Here is a 23379-nt window from a genome sequence, read left to right as displayed (position 1 = left end):
ACAATTTGTATGACACTCCTATACTGAAAAGAAATTATAAAAGTCAAAAAAAATACAGATAAGGATGATGGTAAAGCTTCTGTCTGGCAAAACACAAGATAGCATTCCCAGAAGTCCACTAGTACAGAGCAGGCAAGATATGAAATATCAAGTTTAGCGGCAAAGGGGAAACCATGAGATAAACATACCTACTAGACATTTTTCATGCCTATGTGCATGCTCGTATCTGTTAAGTATTCTGGCATTTAAGTGTGAGCGCACAGAGAAATAAAATGAGACTCAAACTTGACCTGCTGCATTTTAATACTTGTGTATGGCACTTAACTACATCAGCCTTGCTTGCTGGGGAGGCCAGCAGTTAGTCAGATTAATCAACAGCAAAGGTTCACTACTTACAATTTCTAATTGCAACCACGAATGGAAGTGAGTTTGAATGTCAGCGAGTAAAAAAATAACAGATCTCCACTGGATCTGTTCAATCCCACAGCTGATCTTTGCAGCTAAAAGGAAATGAAAAGGTTCATTAGAGATTCTAGTAGCAAAAAGGAGGCGGCTAGCCCTTCCATCCTCCTTGTTCTGGCCATTTTTTCCAAACTCTTCCTTAAACTGGCTGTAAAATTTGTCAGGTTTGTGAGCTCTAATATAACTCCAGTAAGTAGGATACCTGAAAATCCTCAACTTTTTTTGTTGCTAAGTTATTTTTCCACTATTGTGAACAGCTCACAAAGCAGCCAGATGCATGATGAGACGAAGAGTGTTTAGAAGTGAAGAGTAGTCAAGACCTCCATCTCTGGGCAACGAGATATTAGATCAGTTCCCTTTGTCCAATACTGGTCCTGAAGAGACATCAATGATAAAAGCTTCATAGGCATCTCACCAACTACAGAATTTCATCTCCAAAGAAAGGGAAGGGAACATGCAGGTACTTGCAGCTCTGCCCTCAGTCACACAGGTACTAGTGCAATAGAGCACTTGACTAATTACAAGGGACCATTTGCACAAGTTAACTTTTTGTAAGGTCACATGGACGGTTTATGAAAACAACATAGACTGCCTGGTAAACTGCATATTGACAAGACTATATAATATCAATACTAATGATACTATCATATAATTAAAAAGATACTTAACCATGAGCATCTAAAAAAATAATTCCTACCATATTTAGACATGCCTGTAAGTGTCTAATAATCACTTGAAACTAGAGGTCTTTATTATTTCGCTTTACTCCACAGCTCCCCTAACTTTATTACTTTATTTACTGTACTATGGGGTCTTGTTGTCATTGTCACTTTTTAAAAAACTATTTTTAAAGCATGTATCTTCATTTCTTCATTAAACATTTCAGAAAATATTCTAGGTATGCAACAGAAATCCAGCTGCATCTTCTTGCATTTTATAAATATTCCAGAAATGTCTGCCTCACTGGCTATAACATGACCTGTTGGATAAGCAAGTTTAACTCTTCGGTCTAGTCAGAGTTGTAACAGCTGCTAAAAAGAATTGCTACAGCTGCTCTGCAGGAATTTATTTGCTGACCACTTACTTATGCTGTTGTTGCACCTTTAAATAAAGCTAAGAATTAAGAACTACAGCAACAGGTAGAGAAGTCATGCAATATTTAATGCTGGATTAAAATGCACGTTAAATTCCCAGCTGAGGATAAGCTGGGGGAAGGGAAAGAGGGTGGCTTTTTTAGTAAGGAGGTTGCTTTTACAAAAATAGAAGAAAACAAAAAAATTAATTTTTCATACTGAAAAATTCAGCTTTTCTTATCACTGTATCACCCTTCCATGTAAAATGCAAGGCTTTAAATGAGAAATTCTCTATTTACATACCTACACATACAAAAATAAACAAGGCAGTACCAAAATATTTAAAACATGATTACCAGTTTCTGAATAATGTATAAAAGGGCACTGCCAAAAATGATGTTTGGACTTAAGACTTTTCTTTCTTTCTACATATTAAATGGGAACAGGAAAAATCCCCAAAATATCAGATAGGCATTAAAATATTTCTGCCACTTAACACACCTAAGTATTTTTTTTATTCTGTAGTGAAATTCTGTCCACATACCATTTATTCAGCATTAAGAAAAAAAAACCAAACCAAACCTGACAACACAGTAACACTCTCCAGATTAGCTATATTGCCTACTGCCAAAATAAAAGGTTGAATAATGCAAAGTATTACAATTTGTACGTTTGAAACAATATGGATATCAAGGTCTATTTTGATATAAGACTATTTTTCTTACTAGCACTGTAAAATACATGTAAATACATAAATCTAACAAATGGAACAACTGATTGTTACGATGGCATTCATCTGATAGCACCAAATTAAGCTATATAATCCTTTTCAGCTGGTAACAGCATACTGCAAAAGGGTGTGAGGCTATTTATAAAGCTCAAGATATGTAAAGTAAAGAATGCACAGACCACAGAAAAAAAGCAGGTAGTACGTCGAAGAGCTGGCACTCTTGATCTTTCACTTGTCTGTCCTTTTTTCCACCTTTTTTTTTTTTAGAGGAAGGGGCAGCCTTGCCTGTACTTTTATTTCACAAACACTGGCTTTCTCCGATTTGTTCAAATTTCACTTATAATTTAAAACACTTGTAAGTATTTGATAGAATTTTCATTTTGTACATGGTCAACTAAGTCCAGCTGTGAGTTTACTGGCAGTCTGATATTCAGACTTCAAACCCTGCCAACAAAGAAAGGTAGTGCACCAGCACCAAATTCTGCCTGGCACAGTGTAGAAAGAGTCAGAGTCTGTCAACAGCCCGTCCTCCAAAATAGATACATGTGCACACCTGTGTGTTGCATACTTGCTCTAGGGTATGGAATACTAGTGGTTTACATCAAAGCCAAACACTGTGAGAAGGGTGAGTGCCTCCTCGTACCAATTGAAAGTGTCCTTGCTTTGGATGAAGTCCAGCTTACAGTTGAGGGACAACACTATTACACTTTGCAAGAACAAGTGATCTATATTGAATGATTTTATGTCTGATTTCTTCCATTTGGCCACGTCACTTCCAGTTTCTTAACTTCATTTTTACATATTTATTTTAAGTCAATTTTTTTGTGTGTGTTTTAGAAAATCTGACTAAGGGATCATACTGAAGGAATTATGACGTTGGCAAAACTATGTTTATTATTTGTTGTCTTTTAATTTTTTTTAGCACCCTATACATTTGGGTAATCCTTAAGGGACACTCAGTAATTTGAGAAGAACAAAAGGTCTCCTCTTCTAAGCATTGACTGGATAAGAATGTGATTTGCACTTACAGGAAATGTTGCTAATACTTTAAGTAGTAACGACTTTTGATGATGAATAAGGTGGGATTTATCCCTGCTGGCAATCTGTGGTGGTAATAAGTACACTTTCTACTTCACCTGAGGCGCCAGGGATAGAACAAATGTGTTAAGATACTATAACCATTAACTGAGTAATATGTCATGACATAGCTGAAAAGCATAGCCACTGTCTTCCAAGACTGAATTATACTGAATTTTACTAAAATTCACAATCTGCTCCTTTCATACTATGCAATGTATGGTCAGGCAATAAAGTCAGTAGAAAACATGAGCTTTTAGTAAGAAAAAAATCAAAAGAAATAAGGTTTTTGAAGAAATAGTTAAGTTTGGACCACCTTGACTTGGGATAGAAATCTCTGCACTTCCTTAGTATTTGTGTCCTTGTCAGATCCTCTCCCTCTTCCCAATTCTTGTTGTTACAAACTAAGGAAACAAAATTTAAAATTAGCAAGAGTAGAAGAAAGGAGAAATGATACAGAAGAGATGCCCAACAGCAATGCTTTTCTCTTGTATTCCAGTAATTATTATCGAGATACCTATCTATGCACAAGAACTCATGACTTTAACCTTTAAAATTTCAACACCAATTAACCTTTAAAATTTCAACACCAATTAACTATATGTAACATTATATCAGAAGTTGTACCATACACAGTCAATGCACACAAAGTTTTTTTAACGTAAAGCCCATTTTACAGTAAGTTGGTGAATTCCTCAACTTGTTGGTCCAGGAGAGATTGGGGAGAATCCTCACAAATTTTGCATGAAGTTAGAGTTTAGACAGCATGTTCATTAACCACATTAGTGAATAGAAGGGTGAAGATGCTTGTGACAAAACAAACTGTTCACAGAAACACTAGTTCCAGGTTTCACAGGGATTTTTCTAGTAGAAACTTCACCAATAAACAAAACTGTAAAACATTCACACGCAACCTAAACAAACCACAATGGTTGACCAATGAGTCTACACAAAATGCATATTATATCATTACTACACAAGCATAGCTTCACACACAGATCAGATACCATATACTAGCAAAGAAGAACAGTTCATGTGCCAAAAATCATCCTTTGTCAATGGACATTAGATGCTGTCTGTTCAAACACTTATTTTAAGCATTCTGCCTGTTCAAAAATGATTAAACTAGCCTAAAAATTCACATTGTCTAGTTTTTCTCCTTATACTCAAGAATTTGTAAAGGTATGTAAATGACTTCACTGTGCACAGTTTGCTGAATAGCAACATGTTCTGCAGACAATGAAAAGTCTCCTACAGAAATAAAGGATATACTGCTATTTTGCAGATTACGGTAAGAAATGCATCAGGAAAAAATGGTAGTCCCACAGCAGCTGTTAAATGTAGTTCTGGTCCTCAGGTCACCTTCTGTTCCTCCGGCCCCCTAAGCTAATTTCAGATCTCATAACTTTATAAGTATAAACTTCAGAAAATGAAAGAAATTTCCTAACCATAACTCATATTTCTTAAATATATACTTTAAATTCACAGTCAAAAGAATATTTAACAACAACCATTGGGGAAGGGCGGCGTCAACAAAACCGAAAACTAACTCACCAGCAAAAGTTTTCCTTTCTCCACACTTTGATTCACCACTTGCATCAAGTTTTATAACTTCTAATACCAACTTCAGATAAGCTCCAAAAAGAGAAGCAGCTTAAAACAGACACCTAGAGCAACAGCATCCACTGATAAACGCTCAAGTAAATACAGCTGTATTACTACAGACTGGAGATATTCAGGCTAATGATCACATCAGGCAACAGCATGTCCCATACAGTCAAGAACAACACTAGGAAAAAAATTATATATTTAAGTAGGGCAGAGCTCTCAAATATATTTGTTAGACAAGCCATACATCCAACAGAGTAAGCATACTGAAGGGATTCTGAAGCACGTTTTCATGATTTCTACTTCATAATGTTTTTGTCATATAATTGGTGAGTTGAAATAGCACTACTGCAATTTTGATTTCTTTTTCTTAAAAAAAAACCAGGCACACTAATTCTCATTTTGAGAAAAAGACGCAGAGCAAAAACCACGTAGGTGCCTAACCAACACTAATTTCAAAGCCTACAAAAAAGTATGTGACAACAAGACATGCTTCATGTAATTATCCTGAAGGCATCAATTTAATTTATTCTACACAAAGTAAACCGATATAGCAGTTTGAATAACATGGGCAAGAACCTTTCCAATATTTACCTTTAGGGAGCAATGCATTAGCCAAGCAATGAAAGGACAATTCAAATATTTCAGTCGGTTTCTGGCCCCCCCTCCCAAGGTGGCTGGTATCTTTTCTGCTTTAGGGTACTGCCGTAAATTTATCTGTGAACAGCCAACCACTAGAGCTACAAAAGAATTACACATATGTTCAGGAGAAACTACTGGACGTTTCCGGTAAGAACCACCAGGAGATGGAAGGTGTACACTGAGATGTAGGCTTCACTGCAAAGGTGCAATTATATATTGACAAATACCTCTACAGAGAAAACCGGCACAATGCAAAGCTCTGTAGGTTTATTTTCCAGTGTGGCTAGTTGACGTAAATCCCTTGACTGGAGTTTAAAGACTGACCTCAATTATTGGCACAGAAGTAGAAAATTGCTTATATCTTACTCAGCTAGGACTTCAGTCTAGTAAGCACTCTCTGTAACAAGAAGCTAAATCAGCATTACCTCTTTCCACCTTTAAAAAAAAATAAAAAATGCATCTTTCTGCAGTGAAGGGAAAACAGAAAATTAATTAAAATCTACTTATTAAATAGAATTTTGTAGTCCAAACTATGACACAAACTGTCAGAATCAATGTTTTCTGTTAAAGTACTTGTCTTCCTTCACAGACTCTCTATACACACTTTCTTCACTAATTATATATTATCACTGTCCTTTAATTCTGTTGTAATATTTGTAAAAATCATACTGAAAAGTGGTAAGACACCCTTCATAAAGGAAAAAAAAAACACCAGAATTTATTATAGAATAAATTCTTGCAATTTGACTGCGACATTTTAACATAACAGTCAAATTTAATTACTAAATATTTCAAGAACTTTGCATGAGAAAGCTGAACTAGATAGCCAAGTTCTTAGATAAGCAACAAACTCTACGAGGAATAACCACATTACTCATAGAGTAGAGCCCACATATCTACTAGCAAGCTTCAAGATCCACTTACAAAGTAGGGAAAATTAGCAGAGCAGCAATAATTTAATACCAGTTTTATCTGCAAGTGAAGATGTAGGAACAATTCTACTTAGAAATGACAAAAGTACAGCTAGACCCCTGCAAGCCTTTGGGCAGCAAATTAAACCATAACTTAACACAGCCAAGTAAAACCACAGCATTTAAGTAGTATTTTTCAAACAAAGCATTGATATTTATAGTAAAGCATGCTGCAGGTTAGTACTGATGGGCAAGAACCTTGCTATCTACAGAGAAATGGAAAATCTGCATTCCTTCCATGGATGCTCTAATATTTAACAAACTACATCTTAATGACAGTTGCATAACCTTTCCAAATGATCCTGCATGCTTGGAATCATTAGCACTAAACTGTAGAGTATATAAATGAGAAATAAATCAAAGGTTAAAACTGTTGATTTATATTCATCTCCAAGTATGAATATTTCTGATGTGATTACCGTCCATTACAAAAATAAGGCTCTGTATTGGAAAAGTAAAAAGAAAATATATTCTGAAACAGCAAAACTTGCTTGAAAATAACTAAACTCGTGGTAATGCAAAAGTAATTATGACTGGCAGTTCTAAATCACAGAATGAATCATAGATTGGTTGGAAGGTACATCTGGAGATCATCTAGTCCAATTCTCTGCTAAAGCAGATTCACCTGGAGCAGGTTACTCCTTATTCTGCCACTGGGTACCACTGAAAGGAGTCTGGTCCCAGCCTCTGGACACCTGCCCTTAAAGTACTTGTATGCATAGATAAGATCCCCTCTTCTACAATTATGTCTTCTTAAGGCTGAAAAGGCCCAGTTCCCTCAGCCTTTCCTCCTAAGAGAGATGCCCCAGTCTCTTCATCCAGTCCACTGGACCCACTCCAGGGGTTCCATGTCTCTCTTGTACTGAGAAGCCCAGCACTGGACACAGCACTCCAGATGAGGCTTCACTAGGGCTGAGTAGAGAGACAGGATCACCTCCCGTGACCTGCTCACAATGCTCTTCCTAATGCATGCAGGACACCACTGGCCTCTTGGTCAGCTTGCTGGCTCGTGGATAGCTTGTAGTCCACCAGGACCCCGGGTCCTTCTCCACAAAGCTTCTTTCCAGCAGCCTGTGATGGTGCAGGGGTTCTTCTTCCCCAGGTGCAGGACCCTGCATTTGCCTTTGTTGAACTTTGTTAGATTCCTCTCTGCCCAACTCTCCAGCCTGTCCAGGTCTTTCTAAATGGCAGCACAGCCTGCTGCTGTATCAGCCACACCTTCCAGTTTGGTATCATCATCAAACTTCCTGAGGGTGTACTCTCTCCCTTCATCCAGTCACTCATTAATAAGTTGAACAAGACTAAATAAATGTAAAGACCATTTACAGTTTATCCTCCATCATTTACTTATCTTAAATCATTGTACTCTAGTGCTGTAGTTCAGAATAACCAAGGGAGGAGAAAATTTGCCAGTTGCTGAGCTTTAAAAGAGAGTGATGTGAAAGAAGTTTCAATTAAAAAGAAGAATCCCAGGAAGAAGCAATATGAAAAAAAATTAAATTGCCACTGCTTTTTGGGGGGTTCCCCCCCCTTTTTTTTTTTAACAATTAGAACAATTCTTAAAATGTAGCCTTTCTGACACATCTTTAGGCAAATTTATTATTTAGCTTAAAATTCTTTTAGCATTAACTGTTAGGCAATTCTGGAGATGAAAGGCATGAAGAATTTACATACCTTACACGTGATCCCCACAAAAAATACAGATTAAAGTTTTGTAGTATGAAGTTTTTCTCTTTCTCCTGGGAAAGCACTCAGAGCAGAGAACTATACATTGCATTCTCAATCATACAAGCCAAGTTTAATACTTATTCTTTTAAAGAAAATATTCCTGCATCATTTTCTATAGTGGAAACAGATTTCTTGACCAATAAACAGTCCTGAGACCTCCTGTTCCAGTTATATTTATTCCCTACACTTAAAAAACATGCTTCAGGCTTTTAGCTGCAGGACCAAGGAAAATCTTTGCAAAGCAACACTGTACAAGTCTGCATGGGACTGCAGCAAAGCAATAGCAGCCCCCTCTGCTGCTCAGAGGAGAAAAAGATTAACACACACTTACAAACCACCCCCATCTACAGTATTGCAACCTTCTCTCAATTGCATGTACTGCCTGTACACAAAACAAAAATGTGCTTCCAAGGATCAGTAGTTCTGTAACCATGCTTAATTTTCCCCTATCCCTTCTAGTCTATTAATAATGCTGACAATAACTGCAAACTTTTATAGGGGAGTCCCTTTTCACTTCACTCTGTACAAACTGCCGAGTGCAATCTTACGTTTCCTCAGTATAAAAAATTAATGCTATCCTTCCACACAAATACAAAAACCACTGAAAAATAAACCCTCTATACAACCAAGTGTCAATTCTCATGTGTAGGTACAAAGGACACAGACCAACCTTATAGAACAGAAAGCTCTCTGAAAAAGGCTTGAATCAGTCAAACAAATCAGTCAAACACTGAATCTCAATGCATGGAATAATGTGATATATAAATGGGTAAATATATTGCATAAACAAATTTTAACTATTGGTGCAGTTGCCACTGAGTTTTAATCTCAGTTCTGATATCACAGAATCCTTTAGGTTGGAAAAGACCTCTAACATCCAGTCCAGCCAGTAATCTAACACTACCAAGTCCAACACTAAACCATGCCCCTAAGTGGTACATCCAGGGGTAAGTGGTACATCCCACTTTCCAGGGGAGTCAATTCCAGTGTTTGACAACCCTTTCCCTGAAGAAGTATTTCCTAATATTCAATCTAAACCTCCCCTAGTGCAACTTGAGGCCATTTCCTCTCGTCCTGTCACTTGTTACCAGGGGGAAGAGACCAACCTGCATCAGACTACTGCCTCCATTCAGGAACTTGTAGAGAGCAATAGGGTCCTCTCCGAGCCTCCTTTTTCTTCAGGCTAAACAACCCCAGCTCCCTCAGCCACTCCTCATACGGATTTGTGCTCCAGATCCTTCACCAGCTTTGTTGCCCTTCTCTGGACACACTCCAGCACCTCAATGTCCTTCTTGTAATGAGGGACCCAAAGCTGAGCACAGGATTTGAGGTGTGGCCTCACCAGTGCCGAGTACAGAGGGACAATCACTGCCCTGATCCTGCTGGCCACACTATTGCTGATACAGCCCAGGATGCCATTGGCCTTCTTGGCCACCTGGGCACACTGCTGGCTCATGTTCAGCTGCTGGCAAGCAGAACCTCCAGGTCCTTTTCTACTGAGAAGCTTTCCAGCCACTCTGTGTTCTCAGCCTGTGGCACTGTATATGGCTGATGTGAGCCAAGAGCAAGATCCAGCACCTGGTCTTGTTGAACCTCATACAACTGGCCTCAGCCCATGGACCCAGCTTGTCCTGATCCCTCTATGGAGCCTTCCTGTCCTCCAACAGATCAACACTCCCACTCAGCTTGGTGTCATCTGCAAACTGACTGAGGGTGCACTCAATCCCTCATCCAGATTGCTTATCAAGATATAAAGATATCTACAATTCAAGATGGGTGTTCCCCAATCAGAGAGAGTGTTCAGAAACCAACAGGAATCATAACAGGAACAAAAAATGGAAAAAATATGGCCAATGGACACAGTGTCTGTATTATTTACATTTAAGACACCTTTCAGGGAAGACATTGTTTGTTTTATGTATGCAGGAAAAAAACCCACATTTGTTAAACAGCTCTTCAATACAATATGAAAATAATAAAATTGTAATGGTCAAAAATGTCAGATGACAGGAAGAAAGCAGAGCAAAGGTGCAGAAGTTTAAACACCGACGATAACAAAAAGCATTAAACCTAGGCATGAGATAGATTTTCCTTGCTGAACTGTTTCCTGTTTTCAAACAGTGACATTTTCTAAAAATATAAATCAATACAGAGCAGCCTAACATTTTATGCAGGAAATCATAACAGGTAACCACAAGGATCCTTCTGGATGGCTGGGTGTTGCTGGTGAATGCAATGAAGACTCTCGTGAACCACTGGCCTTCTCATTTCAAGTGCACTCGCCCTTGTCATAACATTTTCACAACATGATGGCAGCAATTATCTCAGTTATTTGCACAGAGAGGTATTATGAGGAAAACATTTTTATATCATTTTATATATACTATATAAACATTACAGAAAATGTATCTATAAAATGTGTTTTTATATAAATACATGGGGCTTATGCCTCTGATTAAGTTTATCAGGTAAAACACAGAGAGCTTGCTGCTGCCAAGTGGAAGCCCAGGTGACAGGCAGCAAACTCAAGCAGGGTACATTGTGGTGTTATGCAGGAAACGAACATTTCCTTCCTTAACCACACAGGATTCTGCAGGCCAATAAGCAAAAGAAAGTCAGATTAGAGAGAAACTTTACTCAGTAGTTTATGAGGAAAGGAGTAAAAAGTAGAAGGAAAAAGAACAAATATATCCAAAAGTTAAGATGAGCTGCGTAACGACACCTATGGCAGTAGCAGTTGCTATTTTGTTGAGTATCACTTGGTATCTCTTGGTATTGTGTAGTCATGAAAGTGTGCTCCTCATATATACAAGAAGACCAAACTGTGCTGCACTGGGAATGCCTGCTGAGGAGCCAGGTTTACATCTAACACACAAACATCAACTAGGGGATTCAGCCATCACTGCCCATAGTGGTGGCACAAAGCAAGTTTCACAGAGTATAGTACACAGCAAGGTAATTCAGCCAGAGTTAGGAGACCATACTAAAATACATATGATAAGAAACATATCTGAAATGCTAAAAATAAGTCTACCAGGTTTGAATCTCTTAGGATGAGTCTAATCTTCAACAGGTAGAACCCAAAATCACTCGTAAATACAGCTGATGAGTCTACTAACACTCCTTTTTCTTCTCAAAAGTAGCATATCAATTAGTCGTGCTTATTTTGACTCTGGTAATTGATTCATGCTTGCATAGATATATTTCCATAAAACTTCTTAACACAGAATGCGTTCCTGTGGTTAAATGTCGGTTTATTAATGAATTGGCAACATTAATGTTGCATTATCAGTTTTACTGTGTAATCATGACCTAGAGCAGTGCCAGCTCAAGCAGTTTTCTAACCTGTGCTGATCCTTCAGGTACAGAGTTAAAACTACCTAAAACAGAGCTGCACCATGAATCAAGAACAATTCCTAAATAGGGTTTGCTACCTGGCTCCCCAACAATTCTTGCAGAAGCATAGCCTGGGGACAGAGCACAGACAAAAATGACTAGCGCTGCATCAAAACAATACACAGAGCAACTATCAGGCCACATAGAAATTGTGCATATCTTTCAGAGGGCTTCCTTCAGGCTAAACCAGCTTGTCTCAGTTTGTGTCAAATATGCATTAAAAAAAGAAAGACAAAACTTGCATTCAGCATTGAAGACAATAAAAAAAGCTTCAGAACTGACCACCACCAAAAATTATGCTCTGCTCTGTCTGTACATAATTTGAGTGCAGCTATTTACAAAGCACTTTGACAAGTTTCCAATTCAAAGACTTAAAAATATATTTTTGAGTGTAAGAATTTCCTGCATTAAATATTGTCAAAACTGGACATATGATACTCAATAAATCATACTAAATCCAACAAAACCAATACAGTGAAATAAAAACAATAATTTCAGTTATAAAAAGCCAATCCAGTGATATGAAATATGGTAGTATTTCACTCCAAATTAGAAAGCATATACTTCAGTACCTTGAGGACTAGAATTATAGATATAAAATTATATAATTTACTAAAAACTCATGCGAAAACATTATGACTTTTCAAAATTCAAAGATGTTAGTTCTGATACTTTAAACATTCAAGTGAATTGCATACTAATGCTATTAACAAAAACATATTGCTGCAGATCCCAGAAGCAAATGTTTAACCTATTTACCTGTTCAGGTGCCTCTTCAATTCTGATTATCCATCTCTGTATGTTTTTGCTCATACTCAACCTGTTAACCTACGTTAACTGACTTTTTTATTATTTTGTTTTGTTTTACATCAGGTTTTAATTATTTTTTTTTTAAGGAAAATTAAAAAATTTGAGGGGGTTTTGTTTTTTGAATGATGAGAGGAAGTTAGGTGTTCTATTACCAATGAATGATTAAACAAAAGAAATTAGTACACAGGCTTAGGAACAACATTCTTCCAGAAGTACACTAGCCTGCTCCTCTTTCTTATTAGTAAGTATCACTGCTTTCATTATTCTTTCAGTTTTTGCTGCTGCTGAGTTAATGGAAATTCTCCTTCCTGACGAATTTGGAAAATATAGCGAACTACTAACGTACACTGCAGCCAATACACCAAAACCTTTCACTTTAATGTAAAACGTTAGAGTATGTAAGTAGAAATAAAAATATGAAAGTTAATTTCCAGATTCTTATTGCAAATCACAAGTTCTCAACCATCAGCACACAATTTACAAGGTCCTCACAAGTAGACATTATGTAACTTAATGACTGCCTAACACACTTTTTTTAACATGTATTTTGTCCACAAATTCACTAGAACCTGGATGGAAGCAAAAACTTTCTGTTTCACGGTTTTCCAACCTTTTTTTCCATTACAATGTTTTTATCTAAATGAACCAGATCTTCTCACAGAATGCCTCATATGTATGATTTCTTACCTTCCTTCTTGCCTGCTTGGAGAAAGAAAATATAAAAAATGCCAGGAAGATCTTATGTAAAAATATTTATAAAAAAACACCTTAGTCTTCTGAACATAGCCATCAAGAGTTCTATTCCTTAAAATGCACAGGGGTATTTACTCACGTCAAATGCATGCAAATAATTTGATTACTAACAGTTAAAACAGCATAGTTTTTGTGGACTACATAAATTCTTCATCATAATCTCTTTAGGAAGTAAAACCTTTGTTTCATTGTAAAACTTTAATTTATGTTAAATATGCAATTTTTTTTCCAAAATCTGAAGTTAATTAGGCTGAAGAACGCAAAAAAAAAAAAGTAGCTTCTCACCTTTGTCTTCATGTAGAATGGAGATGACTGGTGAATGGGCAAGTCCATGAGGCTATTGGAATTTGTGACACTGTTACTGTTAGCATGTTCATCTTCTCTACTGCTGTCATCAGACTGATCAAAATCATCACTCTCCTGATCCATTTCCTCCTCCTCTTCCACCTCCTCCTCTTGATCACCAGTATGTTCATCATCATCTTCCTCTTGATTACACGTGGATTCTTCATCCACTGTAATAAGTCTATTATTATTTTCTTCTAACTGTTCCTGCTGAGACTCATGCCTGTCATCAAATCCAGGTTCTTCTCCTCCTATCTCTCCATTCCTCCCAATGTGCTGCTCCTCTTGTTGTCGTCTTTGCTGCTGCTCTTCCTCTTCTACGACTCGATTCATCTGCTCCTCATCTACTTGGCTTGAGGAAGCATTACCTCGAAGAGATCCACCAGTTCGTCGCCTCTTGCTGCCCACAGAGAGCAGTTCCTGATTCATTTCCAAAAGCCAGCTTGCTACTTCTTGGACCTTGGCTAGGCTATCTGAAGATGCAAATGCTTTCACATTCTAAGGAGATAAAGAAAAAGTGGAAAATTACAGAAGTTAGTTCTTTAATTAGATAAAGCAGTAAAAACCTATTTCATTGTATTATTCCTGACAACTTCAAATTCCAGGAAACAAGGAATAATTTCTACTTGACACACAACTAGAAAAACCCAAACAAACTGCAGGCAACTTTCTAGCAAGAGAGTTATTTCTTCTGTCAAACAGTCTAATGGTCTCTGTAAGCACTAGATTCTGCAAAATTCAGAGGAACTACTTGCCCTCCTAGAGAATCCACGAGAACCATTAGCATTCATGTTAACAGAAGATTCAAGTATGTGAAATTACTGTCTAATTGGACACAGATAATTTCCAATGGCATTTATTTTCCTTCTCATTTGATTACAGACTTTATATATTACTCACAAGTGAACTGTTATTGGGCTTACGCATTAAGAGCAGGCATATTTTCAGGTATAATTGAAAGTTTCATTTCTCATCACTCTAATTTTCTTTCAGATAAATAAAAAAGAGAACACCAATTAAAGAATACAGCCTTATCACTGCCGACTCTTAAGCTGGCCACAGAGATGCCCAGTGGTCAGAAGCAGACTAACCAGCCCATGTGGCCCAGAAATGGCATACACCTCATCTGGAAAAAAAATCACCGTTAGCAGTAAAACTCTAAGAAGCTACAATAATTGTTAAATGAGACTCTCAGAAGTTACAGAGGCTAAATTTAGGTGCATATTAATAGAAACTGAAAAATACTAATGCAATTTCCAAATTATCCACATATTCAGCTGCACATGTTCATCCAAGCGATATATAAGAACAGAGGGGTATAATACATACTAATTAGTTCTTAAATTTGATATTAGATTTCCAGCTATACATATACAGCCTTTGAGGCTGGTGCATCCAGACTGCAGTTTCCCTAGATTCAAGCAATGTGTTGAGTAGGTGAAGTTGGACATGAACTCAACAAGTAATCAAATTCACTGTACATACACAGGCTGCCCATGAAAAAGTGTGCAAAGAGAAAACAAGTAACTTTGTCATCGTGTGTAGAGCCACCTTTGCTTCATGACAATGGTAAAAACATTCATCTTATTGATAAGTAGGGACAAAATATCAGAAATCATAGTTCTATGAAAATTTTCAGTGTGTTGTATCATGAAAGCCACAGAAACGTATTTACAGATGTTTTTCTAGTCTTGCTCTGAGGTGGATTAATAGTTGGAATTCTGTAACTCTCTGCACCTGTCTTCCTCAGGGAAACATTACTTATAACCCAAAGACATGGTTCTCAAGTTTCTACATATCTACCTAGATGACAATTCCCCCAAATAAAACCTTATAAGGTCAAAAGCTGAAATATTGTGTCCAAAGAAAGCATCCATTAGTGATTAGCTCCAATCAGTGAAGGAGAAGCTAATACTAAAAGGCAATTAAGCTGCATACATTCAATGGAATGTGCTGACTTGTTTTCACCAGTGGAAGAAAAGCATTAGGACACTTAGGGCACATAACCCAAACCAAAAGCTAATGTCTCTGTTCTTATGTTCAAGAGGCATCAAAAGTGAATGTGTTTCATTTTCTATATGCAGTAAGCTGCACTTGAGAAAGATGCCACAAAGAGTGTGCTGTAAGAGAAATGTTTTCACTTAACATTTTTCCCCAAAACCCAGAAACCTTAGCATATTGGAGTGATGTTTAATAACAACATTTCAACAAATGTCAAATTCAGTTGCATATATAATCTGACATTAATACAACCTATTTATCAGACTTGCGACACAGTTTAGGCATTATGAACAAGACAACTCTACAATCTTCTTTTCTCATGAAAAGAGAAAAGTCTTGGAAATTTTGAAGTATTAAATAATGTAAAAATCAGTAATTAAAAAGTAAAAAAAAAAAAAGAGATTGAACAAGAGGCTTACATTGTCACAATCTAGCAATTTTAGCTTTCACCACAAACGATTCTCTAAGTAGCCATGAACGAAGCTTAAAAGTTTTAATTGCATTTTTTCAGTATCAGCAGCATTATATATGCATCAATTATTGGTTTAGGATGTACTTGATAAAACTGCAAATGCTGCATTTGTTTCAATAATTTAATACATACTTTCAATCTGTATCTGTAAGCAACAGACATAAAAGGTCAGCATTGAAACACTTAAGTAATCAAATGCAAGAATCTGCTAAATGTTTAAGTGACAAAAATATCACTGTTGTTACTGTTATACCCAAATAAAATTCCAGCCAATTAAAAAAATGAACGTACACTAGTACTATTATAAATTTTTAATTATTCCTGCATTTTTGAGTGACCATCAATTCATGAAATTAGCTTCAGTCATAAGTGACTTCCATTTACTCTGCATTTGCATGAATTAACTTAACTTGGTTTTTCAAGAAACCTGTAAAAATACATTATCAAAATTTAATTACAAGCAGTGCTACATCAGAAATCATCAGTATGCAGAGAGGTGATGCATTTGCTAAAGAACAGATGGATGCACATTATCTGAGAGATTTAAAACATTAAAGCTGCCTTCTGTCATGTAAGTGCTTTCAGAATTAACTACTGTCAGCTAATACACAAGATGCAATCATTTCCATATATAAGGTAGATAAGGAATAAGACAGGATTATTACTATTTTGCAGGAAGAAGTGTATTTACAAATTAACTTCCAGAGAACTGAAATGCTGTGTTTTTAGCTATAGTGCCTCCTTCATTTACATGGTCAGAGACCAAAATGACACAAATCAGCTAAATCCCAGCAGATCCACTGTTTTTCCTACCTGCCTCAAACCTCAAAGAAACTTTTTTAGACAAACACCTAAACATTGCAGTGCAGTGGTAAGGCTTTGCGTAAACATGTAAAACTCATTAAACTTGGTCAATAAGTCTAACTTGGCAACTCCCAAGTAAGCTTCTTAACACTTGCAGTCAACTGAGGGGGAAAGTAGGGGAAAGCAGAAGGCAAAGAATCCCTAAGGAAAGTGTAAGTCCCCAGACTCGTTGAACTGCTAACTTAAGAACTGATAAATGCATTTCCCACCTCTGTTGAAGGCTGAATGCACCCCACACCTATACTGAATACTAAATGCTGCTTAACCAGAATTCTTCAACTTTATCCATTAAATTTTCACAGGAGATAGGTTATGAAAATAAACATGAACAACAGCTGCTCAAAACCACCTGTAAGAATTGCCAATCAACACTGGAAAACTATAGGGAGAACTCCTGAAGGTTATCTGCCACAACAGGTGGCACCCTGTACTGAGAAGATGACCACTTCACTTCTTGCTCTAGTGTCGAAATATCTTTATCCTGCTAACACAGATAAAAAGTTTTTAAATATTTTTAACCTGTAAAACCACATAACTATGGGAAAATCTGGAAATTTCCATCAGTCCTACTGATTTTTATTATTCCTTTTTTATCACTTGAAACTCCTAAGAAAAAAAAAGGAAATGAGTTGAGTGTGGAGAGGTGGGGGTTGGAGGTGGTAGGGCTTGTTTTTTAACAAAATGTAACAGATCTTGAAAAGGTTTTAAAGAATTAACTTTGAAACTAGTGAGTTAGATTGAGTTGGATACTAACCTAAATCATGCTAGTACTGATCACCACCGCAATTATTGAAAAGACAGAATGGTTACAGTCACAACATGGTTTATGGGTAGTGGATACTCCTAGAACAAATCTTTTGAGATTACAGATTTAGTAGACAAAGACAATTGGACTAACACAAAAACTTCTATAGATACTTGATTAAATCCTAACTTATTAATATACCTCATATTTTACCATGATATATAACTAAGTAATACTGAATTGAGATGAAAGAAAGTAAAAAAGGAACATCCCACCCCAAGTTAAGGATCTCCCATGATTTCATTTCAACATCCCAATCTACCTTCTGAAAAAAAATAAATATAAGATCCTTATAAGAACACTATGCCCAAGACAGACAGTGGTGCATTGGTAACTTAAAGCTAGGCCCTCATGAGTAAGCAAAATGTTGATTAGAACAAGACTGAAATACAGCTTTAAAAACTTTCAATAACTTTTCTTCAAAATAAAATACATCAGTAACAATGCATGTCATTCTACAAGTACACATTGTTTTTTAAAAAAATTATAAACTACTTGGTTCCAAGCTCCAGAACAAAATAGCAGCTACAAAGATTCTCTGCTTCTGCTTCACTATTAACCTCTCAGAAAAGCTTTGCCAACACTTCATAGAGCAGCACACGTAACTTTTCTGTTGTATTAAAAATTATCCTGCTCCTTTTTTCACTATCTCAAGATACTTCAACAATCAATTCATGTTGTTTATTCAGTGCAAAGCGATCAGAGCAACAAACTCTAAAAGAAAGTGCTCCTCTAATTACTTACTTATGTCAAACATAAATCTGACAGCACACAAAAAATAGATTTAGTATTCATTAAATTTTAAAAAAACACAAAGTTTCCCACGTAAATTTATTTAGGTCCAGTTGTGTGTAATCTTCTTTTGTGGCCAGTTTTAATTATCCCCCTCCCTGTTGAAATCCAGCCCCAACTTTGCATCTACCTTCTGAAGCTTTTCATCAAGTCCTGGTGTCCTGACCTCTCCTCCTAAATATGTTTCTGAACAAAGGCATTTGCAGTTTTCCCACCGCACACGGTCTACTGTAAGATGTCTCTCCCTCCTGTTCACTTGCTTCTATCAACCCCTCAATCCTATTTCAACAGACCTTACCCTTTCTCTTCCTATTTCATCATCCAAACTTACTTCTTCCTCCCAGGACTGCCTCTGAACACCTCTCCTTTAATCCCAGGCCTCAGTCTCCCAGTTCCCTTTGGCCTTCAGTGCTACTTTAGAGTTTCAAACACAGATCTGTTCTGATTCATTCCCCATAGAAAATGAATAGATTTGGAAGAAAGACAATAGCTGATGATATGTGAGTGGTGAGGGTATGACAGAGCCATGTCCCATGCTATCAGCCATGGGGACAAACACACAGAAGCCATTAAAAAGAAAACTCTGTTTTAACTCTCAGCACAAAAGACAAAGGAGTATGGAGGACCTATAATCCTACCTCTTCTGGCACATATATGTGAAGTATTTAATATAGGATGAAATACAAAATAGCACACAAAATCCACTAGAGAACAAGAATACAAAAAGGACTTTAGAAAATGAGTAAACGATTTTACACCTATTTAGCAGTACTTAAGCTAAGTGGCATGATAAGGAAATATCAGAGATAGAAGAAAAATGAATATACCTTTTATGAGCAAGAGTTGCAAGAGTTTAGAAGAAACAGTCTGAGCTACAAGTGGTCACATACTTAATCTTCAGACTATGGTAAAATATATATGATCATGTCTAATTATTTTATACACATCAAGATATTTTATATCACTAAAAAGACAAGAGTCCAGCATTCAGATTGCATTCTTCTGACTTTCAGCTATATTCACATATAGATTTCCATCTGCAGATGTCCAAATCCTCTTTAAAACTCAACTGCTAAATCAAAGATAACATTTTCTGTTCAAAAGGGTTTAGTCCTGTTAGTGTAAAAATAAATTATTTCATTTTAAGGATCTATCAATTCTTCTCTTTAAATTTATTTTTTCCATAGAGTTTCCACATGATCTCCATTTCTGCACATTTAACATCCTCACAGAACATTAACTTTTCATGTCAAGTCTTCATTCAGAAACAAATGACGTATTGTACGAGTATGCAGCTGAACAAAACTCTTTGCAGCCACTGCTGTAAAAGCCCAACCTCTTTGAAATGGGTTCACTTAACCCTCACAGATAGTGACTGTGGGCAGAGTGGGAAAAGCTGCAAAAGGTGCAATACGCTTCCTTGCTGTGTACAGGTAGGGCAGACACAGATTCATCCCATTCCCATGAGCAACACAACCACCAGCAAAGTTCAGACACACACAACAAATACAGAACCTGGATGTATTACAGCTCAAATGGATTCAACAGATTCTCTTGGCAATAGCAAGAGGAGCATCAAGTCTTAATGCTTTAAGCCAGAGGACTTTTCTTCACTCTTTGTGCATTCTCAAAACAAGGACTGCTCTGGTTAAGAGATGGGATAATCTGAGTTGAAGTTGGAGCAGTTTTTAATGCTCTAGCACAAAGAACCATGCTATAAAATATATTATTAGAGACCTGATGTCCTAATTAAGGCAATCAACACATAACAGGAAGAGAAAAACAGGGAAATTTTTTTTTCTGTAAACATCTGTCCATAAGTAATTAATTACCTCAATTCTTGTATTTGAAGTGTTTCAAAACATGCCTGCATTTTCCTTGTTTCAAAAAGAAGAAAAATATCACAGCAAATAATCAGTGAATAATGTCTTACAGAAGTTATGTTTTTACCTTAAAATTTGACACATAAGAAAATGTGAATTACTGTGAGATGCTGTGGCAAAGATGGGGTAGCGATAAGAGGGAAACGTGAAAGTGACCCATAAGGAAATGGTTGAAAGCCTCCATCATATAGTAATAAGAAAGCTGTATTAAAAATAATAATAAAAATAACTCATTTTCCTCAAAGCCATATCCCAACAGACAAGTTATTAACATACCAGTACAGTGTTATTGTAGAAGTGGGGAGCTCAAGTCTATATATCACGAACCCTGTTCATATCTCTAGCTCCCTGAAAGTGAAAACTAACAGGAAAAATTACAAAAATTAGTCCTTATTTTTAATTCTGCGTTGTTATGTTTTCATCAACTGAATGGATACAATTTAGAATAAAATCATTTACATTTCTTGAAAGATATCATAGGGGACAACAATCCACAGCAGGAGGAGATGAGTATTATGGCTGACCTTACTATGTTCATATAAATAATTATGTTATTTTTAGTATTTATATTAATAACTGTTATACAGAAGATGGTTGGTTTGTCTTTTCACTAACAACTTTTTAAAGAAAAATAATTAAGCTTTAAAATGTGACAAGTTAACTATCATATGAAACTAACGAAAGGCTTCTCTCCCCTTTTCCTCAGAAAAAGGAAAGCAGTAAAAAAGCTTTGAGTTATTTAAAGGGTGCCAAGTTTTCCAACAAGTATTGAAAACAAAACAGGCAAGTTCTCCATATAATCCTGCGTGCTTCACTTAGTATCAAGCAGTGTCTATTTTCTCATTGAAAGGATCTCTGTGGTACAAAAGTAAAGCACACAGTTTTCAATTACATCATCTTAACCTTTCCACTTGGACAACTGTATCATTACTTGGGTTCTTATATAAAAATTTTTACCTCTCCAAATAAAAAATTCTTACCTTGCATAAGTAATGAATACCTTCTTATTTTTTCCCCACAAATTAGATTACTACAGGAGGCCTATACTACTATTGCTATCCATACAGTGCAAGCATTCTTGTTTGCTCAATTTAGAACAGCACATTTCTATCTGTTAATATTTCAGTCTCATGTAAACTATACTTTCTGTGCATACTAAGAAAGGAAGAGTTTCCTGCCAAAAGCAAACATTAGATCATACTTCCAGCAACAGAAACCCAGTATCTTTAGGTACATTACTTGAGAAGCACCAGGGCTGAAAAATTCTCAATTTAGAAAATTAGGCAGGCCCTTTATTATATTTCCTTCAAATTTAAAGATGCAGTTGCATGGCTACTTAGCAAAGGCTAGGAATGTACAAACAGAATCATCAAGTCTGCACTGAAACTAGGCAGGTTTTAGCCAGCACTTTGGTAATACTTTTTGCCTCTGCGCCACTGTGGGAGCAGAGAGGAGGTGACAGCAGCTCTTGTTTGTGTATATTTCCAGGGAGAGACAGTCAGCCAACCATGCTCTGGTAGTTGCACTTGTGCTGCATGTTCTGCAGTTGTTAAATGTGTGTGTTAAACTAAGATGGAGTGTATTTCTAATTTAAGACTTAAAGTGGTGATGAATTTACTATCTTCCTAGTAAGCTATTACAGTGAGTAATTATCATCATAGTTAATTCCATTTGGATTTTTCTCATTTCAGCATTTAGTGATCAGATATTACTTCTTGTCTATTAGATAAAATCACTGTTCGCCTAGATAGCTGGGAAGAACGGAGTTATTTCTGTACAGTAATCACATTTCCTGTTTACTTAAAATAAATGTTACTGAATGATTGTTTTAGACTTCATAGTTGAGGTTTCCAGTTCCTACTGTTGGTACCTATAATTCAGTGTGTGTTAACTCGGGAGAGTTTTCCACAACACAGTAACACTCCAGCATGGCTTAACTGAAGTTCACTACTAGAAAGCCTTATTTCTCCTCAGACTCCTTTCCTATGGATGAAAGGCCTTGAGCTACATAAAGACATCCTCAGCAGTTGTTGCTCTGGGCAGCTGGGGAGCTCCCTGTATGCAGTGCTGTTGATGATGCTGTAAAACTGACCCCAAGGACTTCTGTTATAGAGAATATAGGTGGTCTGGTCTGGGGACAGACAGGCACATGTAGAAAGTAGAACAATGCTTAGTACCATGGAGATTTCAAGCCAGCTTGGAAAGCGCTAACTACCACAGACTCACAACCTTAGTTTACTTACTTGTTGAAAAGAAGGGTGAATTCCAACCTCAAATTATCCAAATCTGTTAAGTTTTAAGGAGTGTTTAGTCTCCTTTTGCACTGTAAGAGGATTCGTGATCCTTTTTCATAGAGAAATACTGTATTGCATGTGTATCTATTATGAAGAGGGATAGTACAACTACCAGGCTTAAAATACAGGCTAGCATTGTATGTCCAAAATGGTCTTAATATACATTTTTCTTCAGCATCCACAATATTGCTGAATGTGGCCCTGGGGCTGGAATGCACTTCCAATGGAAAACCTACAGGCCTTAGCAGTAGGGTATGTTGAACCACTTTATGTACTTGTTCACACAGTCTGTCACCCAGCCTGGCGCTGCTTTACAAAGTTGTATCATCAGAGCAACACATGAATAACTTCCAAGCAGAGTTGCTCATTATTAATGCAAACTATTCCGAAGGCAAAAGCAAAAGAACATTTGGCAGCAAGAACATTGCCATTAAGATGTTTGTCTGAAAACCTCAAAGTGATTTCTAAAGTACCCAAGTGACTTCTCTGTCTTGGTTTCTTTCCTGTCCACTAATCATAAAAGTAATTCTGGGTACATTTTCCGAAATTAAGGGGTTTACTGATACTGAATTGCAATTTTACCATATGGCTGGTGTCAGCTTCTGGCAAAACGGTGGCACAATTTCTTGGACTAAAACTACAACTCAAATGCTGCTGAGCTGCAGCACAAACA

At 36.7% G+C, this 23379-nt stretch overlaps 1 protein-coding gene across 1 annotated transcript in view; it reads right to left on the bottom strand.

Annotated features, from left to right (window-relative positions):
* The window catches only part of FBXW7 (F-box and WD repeat domain containing 7), a 174717-nt gene that overhangs the window by 86656 nt on the left and 64682 nt on the right, over window positions 1-23379 (bottom strand). The window contains exon 2 of the mRNA XM_008933165.2: window positions 13536-14093. Coding sequence (XP_008931413.2) covers window positions 13536-14024 — 489 coding nt within the window. The 5' untranslated portion in view covers window positions 14025-14093. The remainder of the gene's footprint in view (window positions 1-13535; window positions 14094-23379) is intronic.

Source organism: Manacus vitellinus, unplaced genomic scaffold, assembly GCF_001715985.3.
Source record: "Manacus vitellinus isolate BGI_N305 unplaced genomic scaffold, ASM171598v3 scaffold_0_pilon, whole genome shotgun sequence".
Lineage (NCBI taxonomy): Eukaryota > Metazoa > Chordata > Aves > Passeriformes > Pipridae > Manacus > Manacus vitellinus.
This window is presented reverse-complemented; position numbering and strand designations above follow the sequence as displayed.